The following is a 22670-nucleotide window of genomic DNA, read 5'->3' on the forward strand; positions in this document are numbered from 1 at the left end:
GTCCTCCCCCAGCCCTGCCTCCCGCCCTACAGTAGTTGGCACGTTTAATAATTCTTTAGATTTATTGCATGTTGTAACCAACTACCCATAAATCCTTTAAACTATGGGGAAAGATTTGTTAACCTCTGAACCTGGTTGTCTTGCTACCCCTCTCCTGAATCCTTTAATACCTGCTGGGTAAAGAATATGTTGGTATGGATGTGGACATGGGTACACCTGGAAGCTCTAGCAGCATAAACTACCAGCTACTATGTTAATGTATGTACTGATAAATTAGTTTAGCAAACTAATTCACATAGTTTTGAACTATTAATCTGTTTATTACTTGTCTCTTTACAGCTGTTATTTCATCCATATTTGTGTTTTTTTGTTTAAACAATTTTTTGTTTACTTACAAAATTAGTAATTTTGTTTATTACTAATAAAGTAATATATTTGTTTCTACTTTTAACTTCTTAGCTCTCAAATTTTCCAAAAGGTAACTGCTGAGTCTTCTTTCCCAATTAGTATTTATTCAGCAACATTTGTGTCTTCATTTATTCAGTCATAGGTTGATTACACATTGTGTACAAAAATCTGTGAGCAAAGGAGAAGTGAAATAAGATTCTCTGTCTTTAAGGGGTTTTCAATCCAGTAGTTCACATGTACAGACAATATAAAGACATGCCCCATGCCACATGAGGGGCACTGAGAATATGTTCTGAGAGTTCAGAGGAGAGAACTCAGTTCTACCTTTGGCAGAAATGGGATAGAATCAGGAATGGCTTTCTAAAAGAGGCATTTCAGTCCTGAAACAAAAGGGATAAAAGAGAAAGAGAAGTACTAATGGAAACAGGGAATTAAGAGGAGGGGACAGTGCATTTTATGTTGAGCATTGAAGGTACTGGAACTGGACTTGGAGATATAAATAAGGGACCAATTTGAGGTGGTGACTGAGATTGTTGACATAGTTGAAGTTGCCAGGCTAGAGCAGAGAAGTCCAAAGACAGAACCATGGAGGAGTAGTGGCAATTAATGTGTTGGGAAAGAAAAAATGTGAGCACAAGAGATAAAAAGTGAGGAAGAAGAAATTCTAAATCAGTTTGCTAAAACATCATTGTAATGCCAGGAGCTGGGGGTAAGAGAGATGGGAAGTGACTGCTAATGACTATGGATTTCTTTTAGGAGTGATGAAATGTTCTGGAATTAGATAGTGTTGATGCTTGCAATCTTGTGAATATAATAAAACCCACCAAATTGTACACTTTAAAATGCTGCATTTTATGGTATTTGAATTACAGTCATCTCTTGCTTTCTGCCGGGAATTGATTCCCAGACCCCCACGGATATCAAAATCCTCGGATGCTCAAGTCCCTTACAGTTGGCCCTCCAGTATTTGTGGGTTCCACATCTATGGATTCAACCAGTCGTGGATCCTGTGGATATGGAAGGCCGACTATATATCTCAATTAACAAAAAAAGGTGAACTTGATGAAAAGCTTAATCATTTATCCTATGTATGAGTGGAACAGGCTTAAACATAGAGACAGGAACCAGAAGAAAACTCTTATCCTATAAATTAGGTTCCAGTTTCAGTTTCTTTAGGGTAAGGACATGTGTGCTTTCTGCTGAGGCAGTTCCTAAATTACAGAGAGATAGGCAAAAGAATTGTTAATGGAAATGATTTTATTATGAGGCCCTTTCTGGACTTTTTTTATGAGTCAGAACTTAGCATTTGTCAGAGAGAATAAATGATCAAAATATGCTGTCTACTTATTACATTTCTCTTGTATTCTCCAATAACAATAATAAAATTTTTTTAAGTAACAAAAATTTCAAGGTATTTTTGTGTATGTATACATACAAGGTATATAAACATACACATATATAGTGGCAAGTATTTGTTAATAATGTTGATAAATTGTGTATTGGTTGAAAACTGGCTATCTTATAGGGTTTTTGTCTTTTGTTCTGAATCACACTTTTCAGCTTTTGGTAGGTCTCATGTAAGTGGAGTGGTTTTTGCAATAAACCTTAGAATAAGCATAAGTTTGCAAATCAGTTAGATTTATTTATTGCTGGTACACTCAGTTTTTCAGTGTTATCCGTGAAGGCTGTTTATCCCCTCGTAAAATCAACATCTTGAAAAAGAATCAGCATAGTTCCTCCTTTGGTCAGCTCACGTTTTAAATGTCATGGCTTCATCCAATACTAGCTAACAGGTCAGCCCAGTGATTACTTTAAGGCAGGTCAGCATCTACAGTACAGCAGGACATGTGAGTCCTCTGAGTGCTTGGATACTTCAGGTGGAGGGCATGCGTTCCTTCTTCCATTAAGGCATTTATTTACACCATTGGATCTCTTTCCTGGGATGTTGCAGCTGTTGCATGTTATGTGGGCTGGGTTTAAAGTTGTTCCTACCTAGAAAATAGCTAGAGCTGAATGGAGAGGCCTGGTAATTCTCACTGAATACTTCTCTATACAGGAATTGACAGAAGAAGGACTGCCTTTTCTCATACTCTTCCACATGAAAGAAGATACAGAGAGTTTAGAAATATTCCAGAATGAAGTAGCCCGACAATTAATAAGTGAAAAAGGTAGACAGATTAAGGTGTTTGTTTATATCCTTCCTTTCTCTATTTTTTTACCTTCTCCCTTTTCCATTACATTAATACCCACATAAACATTTTTGGGTTAAAAACTTAACAAATTATTTTAACTCTACTCAACTCCTGAATTTACATGAAAACATGGGGATGGGAGGCGTTAGTAGAGATAATATGAAGCAATAGCTTTAAAAACAAAAAAACAAAAAACCCTGACTCTTTTAGCTCTCTAAAATCAAACAGCATGAAAAGTGGGGTCATGGGTGGACAGTGTTAGTTTGAGGCACTTTCTTCCAGCACCTTGATACTTGTCTGGTCCTTTTCTAATAGTCCCAGAAATATTGCTGAGAGAACTTACACAGTCAGATTAACATTTACTATATTTCCAAATGGAAGAAAGTTGAGTAGTTCTCTGCAGACTTCTCCAAAGCATCAAAAAGGAATTTGAGGTATCACCAGCTTTCCCTCTGTAGTTAGAGAAGAAAGCCAAACAAAATAAACTGAAGGCTTTGTATAGAGCCATGCCCATATTAGTCACTGTAAATATTTTTGGGGTTGAATTGGATTAAAAATCAACCAATAGCGACTGGAAGGGCATCCTTCATCCTTGATGAAATGAAGATGCTCCCATTTTTACCCATTTAAAGAAAATTTAAAAATTCACTATAGCATTTGAATTTGGGTTGAGTTCCTATAATTTCTAAGGAAATTATACTCTCTGCCCTAAGAATTAAGATCCTACCTTTTTAAAGTGTTGTAATATTTAGGTTTTAGTTTTTGTGGTCTATATTACTCTAAAGCATTTTGGGTTTTTTTAGTATGTCACTTTTTATGAACTTGCAAACTTATGAGAATACACTGTGGAGGGTTGACTATCGTGCTAGACAGAAATGTCTTAGCTGATTGCATGTCCTCTTCCTCTTTTGACCCTCAAAAGAGTATTCTAATCTACCTCTCCAAATTCTATTTCTTTTAAAGGTACAATAAACTTTTTACATGCTGACTGTGACAAATTTAGACATCCTCTTCTGCATATACAGAAAACTCCAGCAGATTGCCCTGTAATAGCTATTGACAGCTTTAGGCATATGTATGTCTTTGGAGACTTCAGGGATGTATTGTAAGTATTCATTTTGGTTTTTTAAAATTACTGATATATGTCTCAAAAATGAACTTTAAATAATTGTTTGAATATTTTAAATAATGCTATGTTGAAATACTTTGTTATTCGGAGGGAAGAGGTTTTTTTTTTTCACTCCAGAGTATAGTGTAATTGACTGTGGGAAATTCCCTGATGGTCCAACGGTTAGGACTTGGCGCTTTCACTGGTCAGGGAACTAAGATCCCGCAAGCTGAGCAGTGTGGAAAAAAAAAGAAAAGAAAATGTTAATTGACTATGAGAATTATGATATATCCCTATAGAAATGCCAGCATTAGATGATCCTAAATGCTTGGGAATTAATCTCTGAAAGAAAATTTTTGACCTATGAGAAATTCGTTTTGAATTGAGTTTGGTCTTTGTCAGCACATCAAGGAAAGTAGGTTAATCCTAGGTAGGTTAAAGGAAATGGGTAATATTGCTGCTCATTTGTGACTGTGTCTACCAAGAATATTAGTGGTATTTAAGACCCAGAAGATGGCTATGACAAGGCATTTATAAGGGCATAGAGCTAGGAACCTTTCCAAGAACAGATATGCTTTCTGACTCTATTTTCACCTTTCCATAGTATTAATAAACATATAAACCTTGTAACTACCACAGATATTACATTTTTATCAGCTTTCTGAGATGTTAAATACAATGGTTAAAAATGGAAATGTTTCTTCATATATGAAAAATTTAAGCAATACAGGTATTAATTCAAACTAGACCTTTTCTTTTCAAAATTCATTTAAATAACCCCCTTTTTTAATGTCCAAAGATTAAATTTCACAGTTAGAGGGTGATTTGAAGTCCTACTGCAGGATGAATTACCTCACTCATTCCTAAATATTTCAATAGAGATGTGGTTGTTTGATAGAAGACTCTCAGTCCTCATACAGCGAGGCCTACGTTTGAGTCCTACCTCGGTGAAGTCACTTAACTTCTCTGTTCTTGTTTCTTTACACTTAAAATATGGTTGGTGGTACAGCCTCCCTGATGGGATTGTTACAGAAATTAACGAGAGATGATGGCTCTGTTATGAACCTTAAAGTACTTACAGATACTGTTTTTATCTTACCTGTACTCAAAAGAATACCACTTAGCATATTAACTCATTGAAAATTTATGCGGGTCTTCTATACGACAGTTGTATAATATAAACCAAGTCATATAAAAACCAACGGTTTAAAGTTTACTAAGACTGGATCCCTGCCCTCAAAGAACTCGCAACCAGGTAGAAAAAGGAGACAAGCTGGGTAACAGGCAGTTGTTTTATAATGTGGTAAGTGCTCTGACAGAGTTCAGCAGAGGGGGCACCTGATTCAAGATTTCTGGAGATGTTAATGCCTAAGGTAGGACCTAAAGTTCTCTAGAAGTTTTTCATGGAAGTGAGAGGGAGACAGGGCTTGGAGAAAGGTGATGTTGGCAGAAACAAGTACAGTCTCTTGGCTGAATATGAGTGGACAGCAGGGGTATCGCTGAGGGATGAGGTCAAGAGAAGTAAATAGGAGCTTGTTCATGAAAGCCCCTACATGCTGTGTTAAGGAAGTTTGATCCTGAAAACTATGAAGAGCCAATGAAGGATTTTAATCAGGGGATTGTTTTTTTTAAAGATCACTCTGAATGCAAACTGGAGAATAGATTAGAGGGAGTCAAAATAGGATCTAGGAGGCTGTTCAGTAATCCAGGCAAGAGTTGATGATAGATTCTTAAGTGAGTGAATTTCCAAAATTCTGGCAGTAGCACTAAGTAAAGCTAGAGAGAAGCAGGATTCTTGAGACTTGTTTTTAGGTGGAATAGGAGGACTTGGTATTTCAGTAAGTGGGGGAGGGGCGAGGCCAGCCCTGATGACCAGGACTCTGATTTGGACAACTAACTGGGTTGTGGTGCTACTAACTGAGCTGGGAACTTAGTGGAGAAGCAGCCTTGTGGTAAAGATGACGAGTTCCCTTTCTTGGCATATTGAACTTGAGGTGCTTGTGGGCTACAAAGGAGAAGAGTGTCCAGAACGGAGTTTACATGGCTCTGGGATTCAACAGTGAGATAAGGGCTGGGTCTTGAACACATGAGGATGTAGTTGAAGTTACTGAAACAGATGAGATGACCTAGAACAGGGTTGAAAATGGAACCCTGATGAATACCAGCAATTAAGGAGAGGATAGAAGAAGGAACATGTGCAGAAGACTGAAGAGGAGGAGGAATCAAAGAAGTGAAAGAAAAAACAGAAAAGAGTAATATGGTAATTGCGGGAGGAGCACTTCTAGCAGGAAGGAATGTTCAACCAGAAGATAAGCATGGAGCATCTGTTAGAGTTGACCCTCAAAAGGCTGTATTGCAATGAATTGAAGAGTGTTTGGTGAGGAAATGAAGATTTGATATGAAGATTCTTGCAAGAAGCTAGCCTCGAAAGGGAAAGAAAAATAGGGAGATAGCTCCAGAGAGACATAGGGTGAAGTAAAGTTTTAGCTTTTCTTCCCCCCACCCCCCTTAGGGTAACAAGAAACTAAACATGATTAAATGCTTGTGGGACAGAATCAGATGGATTTATTGAAGAGAGAGGGAAAAGAGGGGCTCACTGATAAAGGAAAGCCGCAAGGAGCACAGAGGGAATGAGGAGCAAAGGAAAGGAAATAACCTACGCTCTCTAGTGAGAAAGCGAAGAAAGGAACAGTGCAGCATTTCGTTGGGTTGTTTGGGGATTATGGTGTTAGTGACAGCAGCAGAAGACTGCTGAGGATCCTGTCTGATTCTTGTTTTTAACTATGGCTAAGGAAGCAAGATCATTTTCTGAGTGAGGAGCTGGGGGATAGTTGAGAGGGCAGGACTATGCTGGATTTAAAAAGGAAGAGTAGTTGTTCCCAGAAATCCACCATAAAGATCCAGATCTCCCTAACAATCCGGCATTTATTTGGATAAAAATTGGAACTCATACGGTCCGCTTAGCAACTGTGTGAGCGTTGACTGTTGTGCTAGACAGAAATGTCTTAGCTGATTGCATGTCCTCTTCCTCTTACTTCATTGGCTTGCCTCCAGAGGCTGCAAGCTCAAGATAAAAGAACAAACTTTTTAGGAGAGGGGGCAGCTGTTCTAGTGGTTGAGCTCGCTGCAAGAGTTTCCAGGCAGTGACTGTGTTTGGCATTAAAATGCTGCCCTATTCATGGGTCATTTGCATGAAGTCTTATCAGGCCATTTCCCTACCTTTGGTAGTGGATAAATCTTGGGTTATTTACTTCTTCCTTTCACTGGAAATTTACAGCCCTAATTATGAAGTCTCAAATTAGTGGAAGTCAATAGGATGCTGACTCAGGTTAGGTTTACCAATCAGCAACCAAACTATGCCCAACTTTGGCTTTTATTCCTAGGAATGTTGTTACACATGAAGGGAAACCTGTGACGAATTCCATCTTGGCTATCTTAAGTTTTTTCCTCCAGTTCTGAAGTCGGGTTTAAAACACTCTAGCACTTCCAGTCCCATCTTGGTGTCTGTTTCTTAGAGTATCCAAACTAACATAAATGGTCATATTCTTTATCACATGACCCAGTCCCCCTATCCTCCAACCATAGTTCACTGGACCAAGAGATGGGCACTTGACCAAGAAAAGCTAATTTATCAGCTGGCAACATTCTGCTTGTGCCCTGGTGCCAAAAGACACTGAGTCAATAAGATTCCCCAAAGAAATATGGAAATGGGAAATGATCCTCTCCCATCCTGCAGGTGGTTAGTCCTGTGAGCAGGGAGGGAGATAAGTGACTGTATTTGAAGCTCTGAAACAAATTACTTCTTTAATTTCTCCCTTAGGTGCCTGATTTCCCCTCCTAGGCACTATTTCCTCTAATATTTTTTTAATTGTAAGGAGGCACATGCTGTGTGAGCTACAAACTGAGCCTATGTGAATAGATAAGTGTTAAAAATCAAAACATGCAGCAAAGTGAATCAGACACATTTAATGGCTTGTGTAATTGTTATTGTGCTGCGTGGTAATTAAGGCTTAAATGATCAACAGTTTCCATAAATTAGTGTAATTACTATTACTTTTGCTTAGTAGCGCGGCATTTCTGGGGTTAAGTGGCGGAAGTATGGTTGTGGTAAGGAGAGAGAAAGCAGATTTATGCTGCACTCTCCTCCCATGCTAGAGGCAGGCACTGCAGCGTGGTGGGGGCAGGGCGAGGTGCTAACCAGTGTTGTATTCATCTCTTCCTTATGGCAGAGAAAATGAGGGTTAGGGAGGTAACGTAACCAGCAAGGCCACACAACTAATTAGTGGCAGGGCTAGGAGTCATGTCAGAGTATACTGAACCCCCAAATCCCAAGCTCATAACACTTGATACCAAAGCAGTTACATTTTCAGTATATGTAAAAGCAGTGTAAGTGTGAATGTGAAAGATGTTTGAAGAGACAGTATTGCTAGTACCTGAAACTAAATCACAGATCTCTAAATCCTTAGTTTTTTTCTATAGTCTGACCAGGCTGGTTTCTTGCCAAACGTAAAGGAAAAAATTTTATATGGAGATGGGAATGGGGGGAAGTGTTGAAGCCCAAGAGCACATAAGGGTAGGTCTAGGAAATGTGCTCCAGTCCTGAGAGAATAAATGATGGGGTCTGGTATAAGACTGTGGAAGGGCTTTCTAGAGAATCTTACCTTCTAAAAAACTGTGGCCTGCAAATACCCTACCATCTGTTGCTTTGCTTAAGGGTTCTTATGTAAGCTGCCACTGGAGCCCCAGTGATGGGAAAAAGCAGCAGGGCAGACTTCAGGTCACTCCTAGGAAAACTAACAAACAAACAGGCTACTCTAATGCTAATGAGTTCCCCAACTCTGGGCTGTAGGTCATTTATTCCAAATCACTAAATCACTGAGCATTATGATCATAATTCCTTGAACTACTCAGGGTGAGGGTAGTTGTGGTGAGGAGATGAGATGAACCTGAAACTACAGGGGTGGGGTATCTCCCTAATTTAGCAATTTGGTTTGTCTGCCACGATGAATTAGCCTGTCTCATTGAACTTAGAGGGAACAAACCAGGAATTGAATGAAATGATAAAGAACTTGGAGGGACAGGTAAGAGAAATGTTTAAAATCAGGTCACCGTTAAGTTCCCTTTTAACCCTGAGAATCTGGTTTTGTTCTTCATTGTCTAGGGGGTTCTTTTTTTTTTTTACCCAAATCAGGCTTTTCTTTTTTTTTTTTTTTTTAATTTATTTATTATTTATTTTTTTGGCTGTGTTGGGTCTTTTGTTCCTGTGCGAGGGCTTTCTCCAGCTGTGGCAAGCAGGGGCCACTCTTCATCGCGGTGCGCAGGCCTCTCACTATCGCGGCCTCTCTTGTTGCGGAGCACAGACTCCAGACGCGCAGGCTCAGTAATTGTGGCTCACGGGCCCAGCCGCTCCGCGGCATGTGGGATCTTCCCAGACCAGGGCTCGAACCCGTGTGCCCTGCATTGGCAGGCAGACTCTCAACCACTGCGCCACCAGGGAAGCCCCCAGGCTTTTCTTAATTGAAAAAAAAATGGTGCCCAGAAATCTTTTTATTAGTTTTTTTTTTAATTTTTAAATTTTTATTTTTTTATACAGCAGGTTCTTATTAGTCATCCATTTTATACACATCAGTGTATACATGTCAATCCCAATCGCCCAATTCAGCACACCACCACCCCTCCCCTGCCGTGGCTTTCCCCCCTTGGTGTCCATACGTTTGTTCTCTACATCTGTGTCTCAACTTCTGCCCTGCAAACCGATTCATGAGAAATCTTTTTAAAAGGCAAATCTTATTTACTTTTTATTATCTCTTGCTATACTAACTGCTTTGTAATGGCATTAGTAGATGTTCATCCAATGCTTTGCTTTTAGTTTCATCTGCTTATTACAAGATTAAGAGTTTGACCACTTTGAATGTATATATCTGGAATATATCCTAATATTTATCAACTACCCATCTGCCCTATTACCCACCTCTCCTGTTCATCTGTATAGTTTTGATTCTCTGAATGTGTCTCTCCTGTCAACCACTGGGCAATATACGTACTTGTCGTACAACTGATATTGATACATAGTATTTATAAGTACTTTTTATTTTACAAATCATTCCAGTATATTTTACCTTATGTGGTCCTGCCAGCAAAATAGACATCAAACACTGACATAGCCAGGCACTGTACCAGCCTTACTTTATACTTTTGTATGTGTTTTCAGTTAATCTATAACAAGCTTAGAAGATAGATATTATTTCTACTTTTACAATAAAGAAGTTAAGCTCTGAGAGATTTATAAACTTTACTAAAGTGGAGTCACTATAGAGACGATATAGCATAGTGGTTAGGTGCACAAGACTCTAGATCCAGACTGCTTAGATTCAAATCCCGGTCTGTTACCTATTAGTTATATCACCCTGGGCAATTTCTTACCACCTCTATGCCTCTGTTTCCTCATCGGTAAAATAGGAATAATAATAGTATCTACTTAATAGGGTTGTTGTGAGCATTAAATGAATGTGTATATCTGTAGCTCTTAGAACAGTGTCTGATACATGGCCAGTGCTATTAGAAGGCTAGCTATGATTATTATAGGCAATAATATATTTGGATTCAAATCCAAGTCTGTTAGACTATAAAAACAATACAGTTAAGTTAAATAAAGCAGTTGTTCTCATTTTACATATCAGAAAGCTGAAGCTCAAAGATGTTAAGTAATTTAAATGGCAAGATACAGTGTTTTTACACTGTAATACATTGAATGAGTTCAAACTATATTATTGTATAAGTTGAGTCAAAAAGTAGAAAACAATATTAGGAAATTGAATCCAGCATTGTATGAAAGAAGAAGAATATATCACAACCAAGTGGGCTTTATCCCAAGTGTGCAAGGCTCATTCAACCTTCAAAAATCAATAAGAGTAATTCAGCATATACTGATTACAGCAACATATGCAAGATGCATTTGACAAAATTCAATATCCATCATGACAAAAATGCTTAACAAACTAGGAATATATGGAAACTTCCTCAATCTGATAAAGGACATTTACAAAGAACCTACTGCTAATATCATATTTAATGGTGAAAGACTGAATACTTTCCCCTTAAGATCAGGAACCAGGCAAGGATGTCTACTCTCTTTGTATGTGTGTGTTAAGTATATCATTTGTTCCTTATTTCTGATTATAAAAATTTTATCTTCTTTGTGGATAATTCTTAAAGTTGATAACATGCCAAAGAATAAATTAAAAATCACCCATAAATCCACAAGAGATCTATACATATGTTATAAAATTAGAGCTATGCTATTTTATGAATTTTCTTTTTAACTTATCCACACATTATAAACATCTTCCCATGTCATTAATATTTTTCTGTTATTTCTAATGGTCAGATAGCTTGCCTTTGAATGGATTGTTTCATGATTTGTCTAAATAACCCCTGTTGTTTGAAATCCAGGTTTTTCCCATGAAAAAATAAATCACACTGCTAGTAATGGGACTTTACCTGACTCATCCTCATTAACATTCTTGTAGTTTTGGGTGCTGTGGAACACTTTGAGTTCTGTGACACCATCATGATTTTCCCTTTTTTTCCCCTTTTTTTTCAGTGCTTTCATTGTCTTTTACTGATTGTGCTTCTTGTCTTTCACCCTTTGTAATAATGATCATAGTGCTGTGCTGTCTAATATGATAGTTACTAGCCCTATATGAATACTTAAGTTTACATTAAATTAATTAAAATGATATAAATTAAAAGTCAGTTTCTCAGGCACTGTAAACCCATTTCAGGTGCTCAGTGGCCACATGCGGGTAGTGGTTCCTGTATTTGACAGCATAGATAGATATACAATATTTTTGGTCTTCACACAAGTGCTCCATCCTCCTCTCTGGATAGCAGCTTCTTCTGCTGCTGTGCTGTAACTTCTATGGATGTGGTTCTGATTTATCATGACAGGACTTAGCGTGAACTCTATATGACTTTATAACTCTTTGACTTTATAACTCTATATGACTCTGTAACTCTAATCAAATCATCTGACTGTGTTCCTTATATCTCTTAGTTCACATCCTCCAGGATCTGATTGGCTCAACACACATAGATTGGTTCCCTCTCCACTCCAAATTATATGTTCCCCCCCTTTTTTTTCCCAGCTTTATTGAGGTATAACTGACAAAAATTGCATATATTTAAGATATATTTTGATACATGTATACGTTGTGAGATAATTACCACAGTCAAGCTCATTAACATATCTATTACCTCCCGTAGTTACCTTTTTTGGTGAGAACAATTAAGGTCTATTCTCTTAGCAAATTTCAAATATACAATACAGTATTAGTACTGTAGTCACCATGCTGTACATTAGATCTCCAGAACTTACTCATCTTGCATAACTGAAACTTTGTATCCCTTGACCAACATTTTCCCATGTCTCCCACCCACTCAGTCCTTGGTGCCCACCAGTCTGTCCTCTGTTTCTGTGAGTTCTGTTTTTTCATATTTCACTTAGCATAATGTCATTCAGGTTCATCCATGTTGTCGAAAATGACAGGATTTCCTTCTTTGTTAAAGCTGAATAACATTGCATTGTGTGTGTGTTTATAAACCTTACCCATATTTTCCTTATCCATTCATTGATTGATGGTCACTGGGTTATTTCTCTATCTTGGATATTGTGAATAATGCTGAAATGAACATGAGAGTGCAGATATCTCAAGATACTGATTTCATTTCCTTTGGGTATACACCCAGAAGTGGGACTGCTGGGTCATATGTTATTTTTTATTTTTTTTAAAGTCATGTTCCTTGCTTTTTTTTTTTTTTTTTTTTTTAATTTTATTTATTTATTTATTTTTGGCTGCATTGGGCCTTCGTTTCTGTGCGAGGGCTTTCTCCAGTTGCGGCAAGCGGGGGCCACTCCTCATCACGGTGCGCGGGCCTCTCACTATCGCGGCCTCTCCTGTTGTGGAGCACAGGCTCCAGACGCGCAGGCTCAGCAGCTGTGGCCCACGGGCCCAGTTGCTCCGGGGCATGTGGGATCTTCCCAGACCAGGGCCCGAACCCGTGTCCCCTGCACTGGCAGGCAGACCCTCAACCACCGTGCCACCAGGGAAGCCCGTTAGTTATATTTTTAATTTTTTGAGGAACCTCCATATTGTTTGCCATAACGGCCTTACCAGTTTACATTACCGTGAACTGCATACAAGGGCTCTCTCTTCTCCACATTCTTGCCAACACATATTATCTTTTGTCTTTTTGATAATAACCATTCTAACAGGTGTGAGTTTTGTAAAATCACTGTGCATTTTGCAAATCATTGTGGTTTTTGATTTGCATTTCCCTGATGCCTGGTGATGTTGAGTACCTTTTCATGTACCCCCCATTAGCCCTTCATGTATTATCTTTTGAGAAATGTCTATTCATGTCCTCTGCTCATTTTTAAATTAGGCTTTTGTTTTCTTGCTATTGAGTTGTTTGTTAGTTCCTTATGTTTTTGGATATTAAACCCTTACCATGTATATGATTTGCATATATTTTCTCTCATTCTGTAGGTTGTCTGTTCACTCTGCTGTTTCCTTTGCTGTGCAGAAGCTTTTTTGTTTGATAAAACTGCACTGTCTATCTTTGCTTTTATTGCCTGGGCTTTTTGGGGTCATATCCAAAAAAGTCACTGCCCAGACCAATGTCAAGAAACTTTATGCCTATGTTTTCTTCTAGGAGTTTTACAGTTTCAGGTCTCACATTTAAGTCCTTAATCCATTTTGAATTGATTTTGTATATGGTGTGAGAGAGAGATACAAAATAAAATTGGGTAGGGGTCCAGTATTATTCCTCTTCATGTGATTCCCAGCACCATTTATTTAAAAAACTACTCTTTCTTGGGCTTCCCTGGTGGCACAGTGGTTAAGAATCCTCCTGCCAATGCAGGGGACACGGGTTCCATCCCTGGTCCTGGAAGATCCCACATGCCTTGGAGCAACTAAGCCCATGCCCCACAACTACTGAGGCTGTGCTCTAGAGCCTGTGAGCCACAACTGCTGAAGCCCACACGCCTAGAGCCCATGCTCCGCAACAAGAGAAGGCACCGCAATGAGAAGCCCGCACACCTCAACGAAGAGTAGCCCCCACTCACCACAACCAGAGAAAAGCCTGCGTGCAGCAACGAAGACCCAACACAGCCAAAAATTAAATAAATAAATAAATTAAAACTACCCTTTCCTCATTGTGTATTCTTGGTACCTTTGTGGAAGATCAGTTGACTATGAATGTCTGGATTTACTTCTGGGCTCTCTATTCTGTTCCATTGATCTATATGTCTGTTTTTATAACAGTACCATATTGTTTTGATTACTACAGCTTTGTAGTGTATGTTGAAATCAGGTAGTGTGATGTTTCCATCTTTGTTGTTCTTGCTCAAGATTGATTTGGCTATTCAGGGTCTTTTGTGGTTACATATGAATTTCAGGACTGTTTTTTTTTTATTTCTGTGAGAAATACCATTGGGATTTGATAGGGATTGTGTTGCATCTCTAGATTGCTTTAGGTAGTATGGACATTTTAACAATATTAATTCTTCCAGTTCATGAACACAGGGTATCTTTCCATTTATTTATGTCATTTTTCATCAGTGTTTTATAGTTTTCAGTGTACAGATATTTTACCTCCTTGGCTAAATTTCTTCCTAAGTATTTTCTTGTTTTTGATAAATATGTCCACTCCCACTAGTTCTATTTAATGTCATACTAGAAGTCCTAGCAAGTACAATAAGAAAATAAATAAAAGGTGTTCAGACTGGAAAGAAACTTTCTTTGTAGATGACACGACTGTGTATGTAAAAACTCCCAATGAATTCACAAAACAGCTCCTAGAACTGATAAGTGCTTTTAGCAGGATACAAGGTCAACTTTTTAAAAATCACTTTTATTTCTATACACTAACAGAGAACGGTTGGAAACCATTAAACTTTTGAAGTACCATTTATAATAGCTCCAAAGGAAAAAAATTTTAAAGGACTATTTAGGTATAAGTCTAACACAATATGTACAGGATCTATATGCTGAAAACTACAAAATGCTGATGAAAGAAATCAAAGATGACCAAAAGAAATGAAGAAACATACTGTGTGCATGGATTGGAAGACTCAGTACTGTTAAGATATCAATTCTCCCCAAACTGACCTATAGATTTAATGCAGTCTCAATCAAAATCTCAGCTAGATTTATTGTAGATACAGACAAGCTGATTCTAAAATTTACATGGCAAGGTAAAACTGGAATAACAGAAACACTATTGAAAAAGAAACAAAGTTGGAAGACTCATACTACCCAATTTTAAGATATAATGTAAGCTAAAATAATCACGGCAGTGTAATATCAGTGAAAAAGTAGGTACATAGAGCTGTGGGACAGAATAGAGCATCTAGAAATAGACACACAAATATAGTAATTGATTTTTTTTAAAGGTGCCAAGACAATTCAGTGGAGAAGGATAATCTTTTCAATAAATGGTGCTGGACCACCTGAACACCTTCATACCAAAAAAGAAATTGAGTCAGAATTGATCACAGACCAAAATTGAAAGGTAAAACTCTTACAAGTAAATGTAGGAGAAACTCTTCATGACCTGGTGTTAGACAAAGAGTTCTTAGATAGGACACCATCCATAAAAGAAAACAATTGATAAACTGGCCTTCATGGTGTTAAGAACTTTTGCTCCACAAAAGATACTGTTAGAATATAAAGAAGATATATGAGTGACAAATAAGCACATGAAAAGATGCTCAACATCATTATTCATTAGAGAAATGCAAATTAAAACCAGAATGAGATCCCATTATACATCTTTCAGAATGGCTAAATTAAAATACTGATAATACCAGGTGTTCATGAGGATATGGAGCAAATGGAACTCTCATACATTGCTGGTGGGACTGCAAAATGATACAGCCACTCTGGAAAACAATTTGTCAGTTTCTTAAAAAGTCAAACATACACCACCCATGTAATCCAGTATTTTTCCTATAGAAATAAACTTACGTTCACACAAAAACCTGTGCACAAATGTTTGTGGTAGCATTGTTCACAATCACCAAAATCTAGAAAGAACCCAAAGTCCTTCAGTGGGTGAATGGATAAACTAGTTGTGGTATATCCACTCAATGGAATTCTATTCAATAAATAAAAGAACAAACATTTTTATGCATGCAGCAAAATGGATGAATCTCAAATGTAGTATGTTAAGTAAAAGAAGCCAGTCTCGTGATTATATGCTGTATGATTCCATGTCCATGACATTCTGGAAAAGGCAAATTATGGGAACAGAGAACAGATCAGCATGAGTTAAGGGGAAGAGGAAGATATGAGTTAAAAAAAAAAAAGGGTGTTGGTTCTGTATCCTATTTGTGGAGGTGGTAACAAGATGCTATAAGCCTATGTTAAAACTACAACTTAAGCCCCCAAAATGAATTCTACTCTGTAAATTTTTTAAAATAATAAAAATACTTCTCACCTTGTATGCATTTGTCAAAGCTCGTTTGAATGATACACTTAACATGTTTTGTGCATTTCACTGTGTATAAATTTTGCATCACCTAAAAATACTGTAAACAAAAAAGTAAGTGGAGGATGGGAGAGAAACACTTAGGTGTTCTGATTAGAAAAAGTATACCTTAAAGTGTGAAAATATAATTGAATTTATTACAGCAAGGGTCCATTTATTCTCCTTTTTTAGCAGATAACCATGTTGTCTGTTTTCTTGACAATATATTGTTGATTCACTGATTGTTACCTAATAATGATGGATAATTTCTAGCCACAAGCTACATAAGAGTTCTTTTGTAATCTGTTTTCTACCACATCAATTCAGATTCATCCTATCTCTCGTCTTTGCTTTTTGCTCACAATTCTCTCATATGTTGACAAAGGGAAAAAACTCAAGCTGGGGAAAAATCTGTTTTGAGTGTACTCTATGAATTTGTTACACTTAAGATCTAATTATAAATTATTGCTCGACTGGCAGAAGCAATTCACACTGTATTGGTTGTGATCATCTTTGAACGTTGTAAAATAACAAATTAGCAGGGGCTTTAAACATTATAGATTCTTTGCAGTTCTTTGAATTGAATGGATATATTTTAGCACTTTGCTGTGGGTGACAGATGATGTCAGATTAAATTTAAATTGATATCCTCTCAATGTTTATCTCTAGTGCATATGCAATTTCTTCTGTACCAGAGAACCTTTCAGAGGCATTCTGTCAATACAGCTACCTGACAGTCATTTGTATTTGTAAACTGTGCATTTGGCACCTGCTGGCCTCTGTTGCATTGGAGCTAGTGGGGAGCCAAAATGGGTGTACAATGAAGTTATTGGCTGTTACATCTCAGTGGGAGTTATTGAAGAGAAGAAAACAGCACTTGCAGGACCTCAGGAGAGGATAAAAAGAAAAAGAAACTGGTAATATTAACACAAGCCAGGTATGCTACCAAAAAAGTAGTGATTTAAAAAGTCAGTTCTATTGAAGGAATTAAAGTGTTTGTGGACCTGCATTTTAATTCTTGTAATGGCTATGAAAAACAAAGTGTTTCTATTTAAAAATATAATGAATTTTAATTAATTGATCTCGGTAGAGGACAATTCATATGAGCAGAAATATAAATTAAAACAATGGAAAAAATGCTTAATTTCTGAAGAGATGGAAATTAAAATGCTGGTGTCTTTTACTTATCAAATTAGTGAAACAAATTTTAATAATAAAGACAAATGTGCTGGCAAGACTTCAGAGAACAAACAGGTAGACAAGTAGTAAATATCGATGTTTTGTGCCTATAATTTGCCCACACTTTGTTTAAAGTTCTTATTCTTTAACTTATTACTCCTACTTTATCAGATACAACTCAAGGAAATAATTATGAAGAAAAAAAGGCTGATGTATAAATCTGCTTAGCTTTATATTGGTCTGTTTTGCTACAGTGCATGTTTCTGTACTGCAGATTTGCTCATTACCATGATTGGGAATTATGGGAATGATGCCAAGTATATAGTGAGTTGTGTTGATTCATGTTATATTCCTCAGAATAGTATGAAGCCACCAAAGAAAGCTTTTTTACCATAAAAGACAATGCCTTAGTGGTATATTAAGACATTAAAAAAAAAAAAAAAAAAAAAAGGCCACTTTCATGGCCTTGAGAAGTGCTTTGCTTTTTACAGTGTTAAGCTAGCCAGTTAAACTGCCTGTGTGGTTGAAGAAGTTGTGAAGAAATTTCCTCCTCTGTTTAAGAAGAACATGAAAAAGCTACACCCTGGTTTAGATTATTTTGATAAAATTGGTTGTGCTGGCAGTGAATGCCCTCAAGGACCTACATACATCTCAAAAGAGGACTGCTAAGCTCCAGGTTAAGGTTACATAGGGTCACCTGGCTGACACAGGGCTCAAAGGCTGGAGGAGGCTGAAGGGTGCTAATATTTTTGCTCTAGGCTCTTAGTAGTACTCCAGTTACAAAGCTACATAGTTTTAAGTGGTTAGTCCCTAACACTATTTTTCCCTTGAGCCCCTATTATTACTTTTAGTATAATTTTGCAGAACATAAAGTTTTGCAGTTATATATATTAAGGAAAATATATAAATGCCCAACAGTAAGGGTGTTAAGTCTTAGGACAGCATCTTGATAGACTCTGATGCATCTTTTACAATAAGCATAGAAAAATGTCTATAAAACAAATGCAAGCATTAGAACACAAAATTGAGTATCTACATACCATGATTACAACTGTGTCAAAATGTTTGACATGTACCTGGCCTGTTTGTTAATAGTTATGGTAGGATGGTGGGATTGTAGGTAAGTTTTTTAAAAAATTGTTTTTAATGTTGTGAAGTTGGTAAAATAGATATAAGTCCATTTAAATAGTTTAAGCTAAACTTTTATTTTACTTTGGTTTTAGAATCCCTGGAAAACTCAAGCAGTTCGTATTTGACTTACATTCTGGAAAACTACACAGAGAATTCCATCATGGTCCTGACCCAACTGATACAGCCCCAGGACAGGTAGGACTCTTGTTTGTTTTCCAGTGGGAACTCTTTTTCTTTTTCAATTAGTCTTGAGGAGACTCTGAAGCTCTTGCATAGGCTTGAGTTTCTGCCCCTGAATGTCTTTGTAAAGAAATTCTGAACAAACTCTAGATAATATACAAATTATGTTCCTCTAAAAATTTTAAACCTTCAGAAAAGTTGCAAGAATATTACAATATAGTTTCTTGATCATATAAATGAAGGTTGCCTGAGTAAATCCTTTGTGGAAAATGGCTATGAAAGGGTTAAATACAGTTGGCTTCATATAGAAGTAGGAGGTAGGGATTAGAAGCAGGTAATTAGTGAAGAAATCAGTGGATTCCATTAATTGTTCAAGCCTTCCTCTGTGGCTGAGAGATTGACCACACTATAAAGAAAATAATGATTTGATATCCTAAGAGCCCGCATCACTACAGTATTCATAATGCTCAAAACTTACAGTTTAATGCAGCTTTTCCATTTGAGATTTAGAATGCTTGACAACTATTTATCAACACAACTTTACGTTTGCTTGATATATAGATATGTATTTTTTAACCTGAGAATTTTCTTCTGTTACAAGTAACTTTCTAAACTGCTGTATATGTTCCGCTTAAATATTCCTAAATTTGCATTTTGATGCATTATTGATTTATATCATGTCTATTACCATTATACTGAGAGGGAAGATGATATATACCAAAAAAACTCTTATTGCCTATGCCCAGAACTTCAATCCACTATTTTGTCCAAAGAACCACCACATGTAAAAGAAAAATAAAAACTAAGTGAATTTTTCTTTAAGAGTCCAATTAAGTTCAGAGTTAAGAGTTCCTTTTAGGAATCTGATGACATGCTTTTTCCTTGAAATCTGAGGTCAGATTTTCTTTGCTAATTAAGCAACTACAGATGCAGGAAAACTTTGTTGGCAGTAACCCAAAGTAGGCCTGCTTAGTATTTTATCAGATTAAGAAAAGATGTAGCTTGCTATTGTTATATTATCCTGATTTGTTTCAGCTTCTCCATTAGACACTGAACTCCTTGTATTTATTCATCTTTGCATATTAATACATAGTTGGCACCAAATACATGTTTGTTTCATAGTAATATAGCTTCGGCTTAATTAAACAAAACATCTCAGCAAAAAAATAAAAAATATACTGAGGAAGGGGAACGTGACTAATGAGGGAAGTTTGTGGACACACTGCTTCCGATTATAATGGGAATGTGCTTTCTATATACATATATATATATCATGTACTATTATATGTACTATGTGCCTATGTAAACTACAGGAAATATTAAAACGATGATAATCATGTTTGTTCTTGAGGAGCTCATGGTGTAGAGATAGACTACACTGTCTTTTCTCTGAAATTATTGGAAGTCACTCTTGTATTTCCACTGTATATTTTTATGTACTGTTGGTGTACAAGTAAAATACTACAGAAATTAATTTCTTGCAGTATTGAAGTGTTTTTCTTCCTTATGTCAACTGAGTTTCGGTAATTGCTGGCATCCAGGTCTCTATCTTCAGATTAGCTGCCTTTAATAATCTTAGCAGTCATTTGTAAGAGGGAAGGGTTCTGGCTAACTTAGGGTTATGCTGCCTCTACAGAATATTCTAGGAAAGCAACCAGGTGTCAGGTATTTTGCTTCTCCACCACACCTCAGAACTGTCATCAGGTTCATGGTTAATGGCTCTGTGGCAGCCCTGCCTTGGAGAATCTGAGTTAAGGGCACCTGAAACGGGGAAAGCAAGATTTCACACTTAACTCTTGTCTTTGGTACACAGTAGCTATATTTTATTGATTATTAAGCAAATAATTAAAGGGCAATTACCATTCATCTAGTACTCTTAAAATATTATAACTATAAAATATACTGATGTAAAAATGTTTTATTCTTTCCCTTGTAGGAAGTCCAAGATGTAGCAAGCAGTCCACCTGAGAGCTCCTTCCAGAAACTAGCACCCAGTGAATATAGGTATACTTTATTGAGGGATCGAGATGAGCTTTAAAAACTTGGAAAAACAATTTGCAAGCCTTTCAAACAGCAGCATCAACTTACATGGTGGAAATAGTAAACCTATATTTTCATAATTCTATGTGTATTTTTATTTTGAATAAACTGAAAGAAGTTTTGGGTTTTTAATTTTTTTTTCTCCCTGACTCAAAATGTATTGTCATTTAATGTAGCCTCTTTTAAAAAATCTGCTAGGGTTAAAAAATAAATAAAAATCAGAGGCCTATCTTTACTTTAAATCTGAGGTCTATCTTTGCTTTAAATCTGTCTTGTAAAATTTTTCTAAATCAAGTGAAAGGTGACATTGCCAGAAATATACCATTAACTTGCACTACTAGGTTAGGGAGGACTTAGGGATGTTTCTTGTGTAGTATGTGCTTTTTTCTTTCTTTTCTTTATATATGATCACCTCTGTTGGTATTTTAGTTATCACATTTCTCAAAGCTAAGGGGGTACGTATTCTGGATACTTGGCGGGGGGGGAATAAATTAAAATTTTCACACTGTGTACTGTGTTTTACTGATTGGTTGGATATAGCTTATGAAAATTCCATAGTGGGTTTTTTTTGGATTCTTAATGTGTAACTTAAACATACTATGAAGAGGAGGAGAGCCATAAGCCAGAACATTTGGCAGGAATTGTCCTTATGAATTAAGAAAAAGAAAATGAAAAGTGTTATTAAATTTCTATGTGTTTGTCTAACAAAGTGTCATATGGATGGCATTTAAAACTTTGAATTATACCTAAATCTGGGAAAAGGAGATACTAGTGGAACAGATTACCAATATTGAACTAGATGTCTTTTAAGGCTCCTCCTAGCATGATACTTAAATTTCCAAAGAGAAAAACCAGCAGAGAAAATGTATTTCAGTAATTCTAACCTTCTTCTATCTTGTAGTCTTGTTCTAGTTGTATAGATCAAAAATGAAGACAATAAGGCACATAGGCTGTTTTGTTTTTTCCATTGTAAAATTGTTAGAGAACCCTACGCCCTATAGATTCCCTGATCTCCTAGGCCTGCGGTGTAGTCAGATGGGTCCCTGTGCCAGGCCTCAATACTGCCAGGGAACAAAACCAGAGGGAGAGGACCCTCAATGTCATATCAGGAAGCCCAATGCCAGAGGACAGGTTCAAAATTGGCTTTCCTCTGGGCCTGGGTTGGTGCTATAGGCCAAGAGTCATTTTATACTTGGAGTCTAAGTCAATCCCAGTTTGGGGAAAGATTATTTTTAAGCTTAAAAGGCTGACATGTGCCATTATATGTAGTATGTAATATATGTAACATCTTCCAATTCTTTTAAAATAAATATTTATAATAAATATTTAATGATTGTTATTTTTAAAAATCAGCCTAAAATTCTTAGTTATGCATGACTTACCCATCATTTCATTTAGAATAATAAATGTTGTTAACAAGGTAGTAAGGGGCATGTTTAGTAGAAAATGCTAGAAAAGCAGGACAGAGCTTCCTAAAGGTTGGGCCTTAGTTCTGTTCTCTTCATTGCTTTTTTTTTTTTTTAAATTATTATTATTATTTTTTTTCTCTTCATTGCTTTTAATCATTAACTTTGAAATCAGAGCTACAGTCTTCAGGTCAGAAGATGGACCAAATGTGAGGTGGTCAGAATGAAAAGTTACAAACATTAAACTAGCACACAAAACCAAAAGCAGCACCTGCAATTGACTGGAATAAATCTGTAATCCTGTAATTGGCTTTTAAAAAATAGTAAACAAAAGATAACACTTAAGAATTGGGTTGCACAGAATGGTTTGAGAGTAGTTATTATGATAAAGGCCTCAAGGAGCACATGTTCAACGTGATCTAAGATAACTGAGTGGCTGTTAAAAAAGTGAGTGGATCTGAGACTTTATTTAGCATTCATGCATATGGGGAC

General features: G+C 36.7%; 1 protein-coding gene across 1 annotated transcript in view; it reads left to right on the forward strand.

Moving 5' to 3' along the window:
• ERP44 (endoplasmic reticulum protein 44) overlaps positions 1-20904 on the forward strand; it is an 86541-nt gene extending 65637 nt beyond the window's left edge. Inside the window, exons 9-12 of the mRNA XM_068552860.1 lie at positions 2465-2576; positions 3564-3705; positions 18645-18747; positions 20669-20904. Coding sequence (XP_068408961.1) covers positions 2465-2576; positions 3564-3705; positions 18645-18747; positions 20669-20770 — 459 coding nt within the window. The 3' untranslated portion in view covers positions 20771-20904. The remainder of the gene's footprint in view (positions 1-2464; positions 2577-3563; positions 3706-18644; positions 18748-20668) is intronic.
• The last annotated feature ends 1766 nt before the right edge of the window (positions 20905-22670 follow it).

This window comes from Eschrichtius robustus, chromosome 10 (genome assembly GCF_028021215.1).
Source record: "Eschrichtius robustus isolate mEscRob2 chromosome 10, mEscRob2.pri, whole genome shotgun sequence".
In the NCBI taxonomy this organism is placed as follows: Eukaryota; Metazoa; Chordata; class Mammalia; order Artiodactyla; family Eschrichtiidae; genus Eschrichtius; species Eschrichtius robustus.